This window comes from Nanorana parkeri, unplaced genomic scaffold (genome assembly GCF_000935625.1).
Source record: "Nanorana parkeri isolate BGI_ZX_2015 unplaced genomic scaffold, ASM93562v1 scaffold454, whole genome shotgun sequence".
Lineage (NCBI taxonomy): Eukaryota > Metazoa > Chordata > Amphibia > Anura > Dicroglossidae > Nanorana > Nanorana parkeri.
In genome coordinates, this window is record NW_017306722.1 from 822,481 (window position 1) to 831,664 (window position 9,184).

Sequence of the window (9,184 nt, forward strand, 5' to 3'; positions counted from 1 at the left end):
CTCCCGAGCGACCCAATAAGATGCCACCTGAGGCAGCCGCCTCATTCTGCCTAGTTATAGGGACAGCCCTTTCTAGTTCATAAGGGCTTCACTATGGAGTCTATTAATAAACAATTTGCAGAGCAATTCACCCTTTAAAGTTCTGTAAACTTTTTTGTATGAACAGAGGCAAAACCAATGTTCTTAGAATATTTTCTTTAAAAGTTGAATGTAATTTGGAATGTCATAATGTAATACTGCATTATGGCCACTAGATAGTGCTGAGGAGCACAGGGAATAAATACTTAGTTCATACACTCCTTGGTCTTTATTGGCCATAGAAAAATTATGCAGTTCGATGCATGTTCAGGTATTTATCAGCTGTGGGAGCAGCAGCGGATGAATACAATAGTTGGCAGCTGTTTAGCGTGGATGGGGGAATCTAATGATTTCTCTTATTCAGCCCTGCGGTGTGAAGCTACTTTTACTTATTGGGTATATAAACACAGTAGAAATTCCATTGGTGCAAAAGATTCAGCCTCATTCAGGCCAAAGTCGAACATGACTAGAGTTGGTCAAATGATCTATATTGAAGGGAATTAGAGCTAACTAACATGCATTGTGGTGTGTTGTGCTGTCAAAATTGCTACATTTGTCTTTTTTTGGTGAGCTAGGCACCCCATTAAAATGAATAGGCAGCTTTGACAAAAAAAACATGTTAGCGCATGGCATAATGCTTCATAACACACATGCGCTAATGCGGCACAACAGTGTGAATGGGCTCTTAATGTTTTTAAAATCTTTTCTGTGTATAATTAGTATTTATTTTACTTTCTATCTAAACAATACATTTTTATTCACACATTATATTTTATTGTTTTGTTTTGCAGCTCAGGAGTTCCATCTTCTATATCTGAGAACTGTATTTCAAGAGAAATATTTCACTGTTGCACAGGAAAATAAGGGCCAGCTGGATGTCAGAATGCAAGTTGTTACCCTTATCTTGTTACTCCTTTTTTGCAAAGCATCTGAATTTCGGAAAATAAAAAGAAACAACCGAGGAAACAATGACAAATCTCACAGCTCCAAGAAAGTTTCAAGCACTGTGAAACGCTATGCTCCGGGATTACCTTGTGATACATATACACATCTTAATGAAAAATACTTGGACTGTCAGGAGAGGAAGCAGACATCTGTCCCACAGGACTGGCCAGAAGACCTGATCCACATACTGCTGGCCAGGAACCAGATCCGTATAATAAAGAACAATGCCTTTTCTAAGTTTCAGAACCTTAAGAGTCTGGATTTGCAGCAAAATGAACTTAGAAAAATTGAGAAACAGGCCTTTTCAGGTTTGAAAAAATTATCCACTCTTTTATTGCAACACAACCGCATTAAAATCTTGTCTGAAGAAGTGTTCATACATTTGCCTCGGCTCACCTATCTACGGCTTTATGACAATCCATGGGACTGTAACTGTGAGCTGGAGTCTCTGGTGACTCTGCTACAAATTCCCCGTAACAGGAATTTTGGAAATTATGCCAAGTGTGAGTCACCAGTTGAGTTTAAAAATCAGAAGCTAAAGGAGATCACACCCCAAGTCATTTGCCAAGAAGAAGATGAAAAACCTAAACTATTAGAAGGAACTAAACCTTCTAGACCATCTGTGCATTCAACACTTTGTTATACATATCTTTATCCAATAACAACACTGGACTGCAGAAGAAAAGGTCTGTAATCATATTTACTTACATTGTATATACAGTATACAGCCCTATATTATTATTACATAATTAACAGAGAACTGAATGAGATTTAGCTTAAAATGCTTCAGAACCATATACACAAAAAATATTCATACATTAGGAGCACTGTGCAGCATGGGCAACAGTATTTCTTGCTACGTATAGATTAGAAGTTTAGATTTAGTGTGCAGACAATAATTGTTGTGGGGACTATAGTGGTGTGATAGGCAGATTTAGGTAAATAGTCCTTGGCTGGCAGGATGGCAACAACACCATTGCTGCACACTTGTCTTACAATGACTTCAAAGATGACAAAGGGCATTGTGTTGATATGATAATGGAATGCCATTTCTAAATTTCAGAAACACTTTATAAAACAGTGAAAATGTATATACACAAGTTATCCAAAATTCATAAAGGATAGAATATTTAATAGTGACGTATTAAATACAGACCAGGATTGACTACAGGTGTTACCACGGTGAAGCTTAACAACACTGAAGTTAAACACAAGACCGATATTTTAGTTATAGGCAAAGTCTGGTAGGTTGAGTCATCTGTTCATTATCTTTGAGGACATCAGTAGCTGATCTCTCTGTCCCTGACCACTGTGGAGTTTTGATGTTTCCAACTACCTTGGTACATATCCACCATTGTACATATTGTAAAAGAGAGCCAAAATTCATCAGGGATGTTGGGATATCCTCATAATGGAGGCATCCAATGCTGATATCCAGTACCACAAGGACAAAGTACTCACTAGTGGAGTTTCCACGAGGCATTAGAAATGTTCAGGTAGTTTAGTTCTCTAATACCTACCAAAATGGAAATACAGTGTGTGTTTTAAGTGTAATGGCCGTTTAATGCTTTCATTACCTACAGTTTGATTTCTTCTCTGTATGCACATCGAGGGTTTATCGATATGGGAACTGAATTATACCCTTGGCTTAATTTCTGCTGAGTTGTAACCTCAATGTCATATTACCTCCCATTCAGTGTTTATTCTCCATCATATTACAACGTACTACCTTTTATTCATGCTAAACATATTTGTTGATGCTATTGTAATTCTCCAGAACACTAAACTATATTACTTTCTATTCAATGCTCACTCTGATTACCCTTGTACTCCCCTGGAATTTTCTACAACATGTAGCTCAGATGTGCCTCAGAAAAGGGGTCAGCCATATGGAGGCCTCACCCAAAGTAAATAGAATTACGTTTTGAAGAGATTGTAAATGCAAAGGAAAAGTATTTCCCACTTTTATAATATCCAAACTCCTAGTTTAATTTCAGCTGCACAGGCTAATGTCCTATGTATTGCTGAGCTGTGGGAGGCACAGAGGGATCACACAGCATGTTGTCCAGGAGAATCATCAGATTTTTTTATGCTCCCCTTCCTTCAGATCACAAGTGGACAAGTGGAAGCTGGAGATACTACATAAAGATACTTTTAACAGCTGGAAGCGATGCAGATTAACCACAACATATGGAACTTTGTATAATAAAAACAATCAGCTTTAATAAAACAAGGATGTCTCTTCCACTAACATTTCTTTTAAGCCCATGAATGGTGGCTTTAACTCCTTCGTTCTCAATTTTAATTTGTCCTATAAAATATTATTTGCATTCTCCAAATTTATGGTTTGAATTCATCATGAGAATAATGGGAATTTAGGACCATTTTATTGAATATGTTGCTCTCAGTTAATAACCTGAATAGAAGGAGATAAGAGGTCTTCAACTCATAGCCGATATGAAGAACCCCCTGTGATTTATCTATCAGGCTTGGATGATGCTAAACACACTCACAGTGAACAGGCTGCTCACATTTCTATAGATAAAGGGAATGATCTTTCAACAAATGCAGAGATTTTGCAGATATATTGGAGAATCTCTGAAAGCTATAATAACTTCTGCTATCTGATAAACATCACAGTAAAATACGATACAATAAATAAAAGTTTATGGTGTTCTTTGAATAAAAAAAACACCGAAACATTTTGACTTGAAGGGAGTGAGTTGATTGAGGGGTGTGAGTACATTAATACTGTATGTTTGGATAAAGCGGGCAAAGATAAAAGGAATGTTAACACACCGGCTTAACTTTAACCCATCCACTGAAACATTTCTAGTAGGTTGTTTTATAATGAACAGTCATACTAAATTTAACATAATGTCACTACAATTAAAAAAAAAATGGTAATGTAAAGCTCAGTAGTATTCACTTCTAATCCACACCCATACCGCAGATATCAGTCATGGATCCAGTTTTAAAAACATTAAAGCAAAATGAATTTTTTTAATGTATTGCCAAATGACATACTAAGGTAGCAACAGCTGCATCAAAGCAACAATAATAAAACCACAATCAATGATGCTTTTCATTCTTTTAGAATTACAGCAAGTCCCAGATGACATTTCTTCAGACGTCATAAAACTAGATCTTTCCAACAATAAAATCAAACGACTACAATCAAAAGAGTTTGTAGATGTTCCAAACCTGGAGATACTAAACCTAAGCAATAATGGAATGGAAATCATAGATCCTGGTAAGAATGTTTGTAATAAGCATTAATCTTTGTTGTGGGATCAAGCAAAACTCAACAATGATTCAGTCAGATGATACACAATGAAGATATATATTTCAGGCAAAAGGGTTAGGCTAAGGCTACTTTGGCAAAAACATTTTTTTTTATTCTGAGATTTAAAGAGGCACAGTGCCCATTCAAGTCAAAGTGACAGTATCTGTGCAAAGGCTTTTCCCTAGCACACTTTTACTCACCTTTCCAGAACTCACCCACCGCTCCTTCCTCCGTCACAGCCACCACTAGTCCCCATTGTCAGCTAGTGCCAGGTTCTAGGAGGAGTGGTGACATTGCTCCCTTAGTCATGTGACAGTGTTTAGGCCTAGATTTAAGCATTGTCAAATAGGAGAAGGTCACATGCTCCCTGATACCTAGAGGTACTGGTAATTCTTGCTGGATGAAGCAGCAGAAGGAGCGATGAGGGAGAGCTGACAAGGTGAGTGTCACTGAGTCACAGGGGCCACTTTGCACAGACAAGTTATTGTCAAACAGTTATTTTTATTGTTTATTTTTGGGCAAGGTGACAGTGTCTCTTTAACTGCTTCTCAGTAGTCAATTCATGCAAAGCACCCTAAAAAAAGTGATGCTAATAAGATGACTATAAACATGTAGATAAATCTCTCAGTAGCAAATAGATTTAGTGGATGCTCCGTCTCACCAGAAAATGAAGGAAGGGTTCTCCTCAAACTGCAGGTTCTTCTCAAAGAGCAGGTTTTGGGAATGCCTGGCCTTCACTAGGGCACCCAATGGTGGGGTTGGGTTTCCTGTAGCTCAACGCAATGGTCAAAGTAATAGTCAACTCCAATCCAGGTCTACAACCTTCATTGTATAATGTAACATTTGATTCATGGCAATTTATAATTATACTGTCTGTGCTTGTATTTTGCCAGCTGCATTTTCTGGTCTCATGCATCTCCAAGAATTGGATCTATCAGAGAATAACCTTTCCAACTTCCAGTATGGAGTCCTGGAAGATCTGTACTTTTTGAAAAAGCTGTGGCTCAGAGACAACCCCTGGAGGTGTGACTACAACATTCATTACTTATTCTATTGGCTAAGGCATCACCACAACGTTAACTACAATGGTTTGGAATGCAAGGACCCAGAAGAGTACAAAGGATGGTTTGTTGGGAAATATGTCAGGAGTTATTATGAAGAATGTCCTAATGAAAGATACCAAGTACATATTGCAGTTGATGATGATGAATGGGAGCAAATTGAGGGTGCTAAAAAGAACTCAAAACAAACTGATTCTACAGAAAAACGGGGTGTCTCACTAATAGTGCTAAGTTAAATCACTGGGTTCATTTATGTGCAGTACCATTTTTTTTTTTAACAAAATTATGTTTATACTTTACATTGTCATTAAAATACTGGAAATATTTTTCTTCATGCAGAGTCCAAGAATATACTTTTATAGATTTGTAACTTCTTGAACTGTCTGGAATTTGCCCAAACAAACTTGGTAAACATGGAAATGGAAATTGCCCACATTTCCCAAGGTTGGATGAAAGTTTTTTAATATAACATTTTAAGTTTCAATTTACAGGGATCCAATTATAAAGACATTGCAAACTGAACCAGGTTTACAATGTCTTACAATCTGCAGCAGTCTACAGGCTGGCAAATGAAAAAGAGTGTGACTGAAAGTTGAAAACAAAAGTGCCACATTTTTGTAATGACTAGCGAGCTGGAACAGGAAAAAGTACAAGCTATGTGGTACAAGCTATGTAGTACACAGTGTTATAGTGTTGCTCTAACCCTGTAAAAAAAAAAACAAGAAAAATAATAGTGGAATCTAAGAGTGTTGAACCAAAGAATGGAAATGTTGAACTAGCCCTTTAAATAAGCTTTCATGAATAGATCAAACAGTGAAATGGGAAAAAAACATGTTTTAAAAAACAGTGAACTGTCCTGTTCAAGTTCTTCATAAACAAGCCCTGATTCGGTATGCTATCTAAAAAAATGGAACCTTAAGGAACTGGGCTTGAGTTTTTAATACAATTAAATTTTCCAGAATTACACAAAAATGTTTAATTGAAAACTGATTTAGTGTATCACATCTAAAGCGCAATACCAAAATGTATTACTCACCTTAGACTTGGGAGTTTGGTTTTTGGTATATTTATAATTAGTAAGTGAAACTACTATTGTGATGTAAGTACATACAACAAAACACCCAGTGTACTGCAGATGTGATGGTCGGATTGTGTGCAAGGTGTGACATGTGTCCTGGAAAACCTTTTAATATCAGATCAAAAATCAGATCAATATAATTCACTTTAAATACAGATAAGAGTATAGTGACTTTACTCTTGGCATCCATAGCAAAACTTGAGATTAACCGTTGAGTTACATTATAAGCCATGCACTGTCTACTTATAGCAGAACTAGACTCAGTTAGTAAAAATTAGATCAACAAAGCCAAAAAATAAATCTGCCTAAAGCAAAAGTGGAAGCAAAGTAGGACTGGGTGAGGGGGCATGTCAAACCCATCCTGTAAAATAATATAAACCCTAGAGATACTCCCCCAGTCAGAGATCTATCATAGTGGGACCTAGAGTCAGGGAAAGCTGTTGGAATTATATAGATATCTACTCCTGTAATCTTGTAGCATCTATTTCCCTGGTGCCCAACAAGCGGTTCACAGGCCATATGTAGCTTCTGATCAGGTCTGAAGCACAGCAGGCGGCATGCTGAGAGACAGCAACTGGTGAGCTTTAGCGCTGTAACAGGTGGTTGTCAGCTGCAGAAAAAACTATGAATAAGAACGGAATCAATCAGCTCCTGGGCTTGTGCTCCTACTTCTGAGCATTTCATAGGAAATCTGCCATCAGGCAATCTGTAGAATGTTTCTCAACCCTGGGCAAGCCATAACCACCCCAGCTGTGCAGGCAAGCTGTGCAGGGTGGGGTGTGAGGCAGCCAGATTTTGCTGTTCAGGCATCAGGCAGGTTCTCAATGTTGTCAATCGAGTGCCAGTGCAAGCAGACTGCCTGCTGCTTGAGGTCTCAGTAGTAATAATTATGTAAATTGTTCATTTTGTTAGTTAAATTACCCTTGAAAGAATCGTTTATTCTTTCTGTTATTATTTAGTTATGTAAAAAGTGAAAAAAGAAATCAAAATATACTTACAACAGCCCATATGCAAGTAGATCCTTGGTGCCCAACAAGCAGCCCACCAGCACTCAGAGTACAGCGCTCTGTGCTTGAGACCTCTTAATTAGGTTTGGAGGGCTGCACACTAACAGTGACCCAGTGGAGGGTTTAGCACTGAAACCACCGCCAGCTGTCAGTGACAGCCGTGGTCCAGCACTAAGCATGCTACTGTAACTGAATCAAAATGAATGGCACTGGAACACAAGAACATGTGTACAGGTTACAGTGCATAGTGGTTACACACAGTAAGACATACATTTTACCACACACTAACACAACACAAATTTATGACAACTAAGCTATTGTGAGGCCCTTTGAACATGAGCTGCACTTGAGACCACCTATATTTACTAAGTTGACCACCACTGATCTACTTCCTTTGCATCTTGGAGAGGTTATAAGACCGAATTCAGAGATTGGCAAAGGAAGTATATGCTGGTAGAATACAAAATTGTGAAATGTATTGCGCACATTTATTTAAGAAAGCTGAATCATAAGGATTACTTGATGATTGCCTCCCAGGTCAAATTTCCCAGTCCTCCCCTGAGTGGAAGTAAATTAACTAACCATAATGTATTTATAGGTTCCATCAACTTTTATTTTACTGTTCGAGGAACAAACCCTTTTCTGGGCTGAATATACCAATCAAGACTGTGAAGAAGACTTACACTAGCTCTATCAGGGTTATTCACAAAAGGGTGAAGGGTTTGGGGAAGGCAGGAGAAGTGAACAATCTAGGACAACATAGCTGATTTGGAAAAGTTCTCCAATTCAGCTCACTTTCCAGTTCAGCTATGTTGTCCTAGATTGTTCACTTCTCCTGCCTTCTCCCAACTCTTCACCCTTTTGGGAATAGCCCTGTATGTGTTTAGCAGTCTGTACACGAATAGTAACAACTTATAGGTATTGGGGAAACATACCGATCAATAGCCAACATAACTAATGCTAGCAAATGATGGGCAGAAGTCACCCCAGGAAGAGTGAAAGGAAAGATGTCTACCAGTCTTCTACACCAAGATCCACCACTGTTTCTTGCGAAACTTGCCCGATGGACACAAGTATTGTACTCACATTAAAAATCTTCCTTCCCTCCTCTCACAAAGAAGAGGGAAGGATCAGCTCTATCTTAAAAAGATTTTACAATATGTTTGAAAACCTCCAATAGAAATACTGAGTGCTTCTTAAAGAAAACATTATTTTCACACCTAGGGTAGACTTTAATTTTTTCAATCCTCATCCATGCATCATATTGGGTATTGGATTGGGGGCAAGATCAAGTCATTTACAACCACCCTTAGGTGATTATGCAGATAATTAGGTAGTGCAGTTTGTCTTCAGGAAGTGATAATGGAAGATTCAATGGTCTGTCAAAGCCATAACACAAAGGCATAGATTGTGTAACTATAGATATCATCTGTTTGACAATGCTGTTTAATGACATTGTGAAACATGTTAACGTCTATTTTTTCAGGGTAATTTTCAAAGAACACCAAATCTATATCAAGGTTTATGTGACAAAATTTGTATTGAAAAAACTGGAAAGTTTTAGCCAGTCTAATAAATGGCCTCCAATATGTACAAGAAAAAAATAAAAAAGAACAAAAGTCCCCCACGATTTACAGCTCCAGACAATCGAAACACTGCTTTGTGTACCATCTGTACTGTTTTAATGCTCTACTTTTATGGATGTTTGCATTATGACTCTCACAACTGG

General features: G+C 37.8%; 2 protein-coding genes across 2 annotated transcripts in view; one reads left to right on the top strand and one right to left on the bottom strand.

Annotated features, from left to right (window-relative positions):
• LRRC17 (leucine rich repeat containing 17) overlaps positions 1 to 5,696 on the top strand; it is a 20,312-nt gene extending 14,616 nt beyond the window's left edge. Inside the window, exons 2-4 of the mRNA XM_018560429.1 lie at positions 870 to 1,709; positions 4,121 to 4,276; positions 5,203 to 5,696. Of these exons, the coding sequence (XP_018415931.1) occupies positions 962 to 1,709; positions 4,121 to 4,276; positions 5,203 to 5,606 (1,308 nt within the window). The 5' untranslated portion in view covers positions 870 to 961 and the 3' untranslated portion in view covers positions 5,607 to 5,696. The remainder of the gene's footprint in view (positions 1 to 869; positions 1,710 to 4,120; positions 4,277 to 5,202) is intronic.
• FBXL13 (F-box and leucine rich repeat protein 13) overlaps positions 1 to 9,184 on the bottom strand; it is a 118,328-nt gene that overhangs the window by 71,921 nt on the left and 37,223 nt on the right. The gene's annotated exons all lie outside the window — the stretch shown is intronic.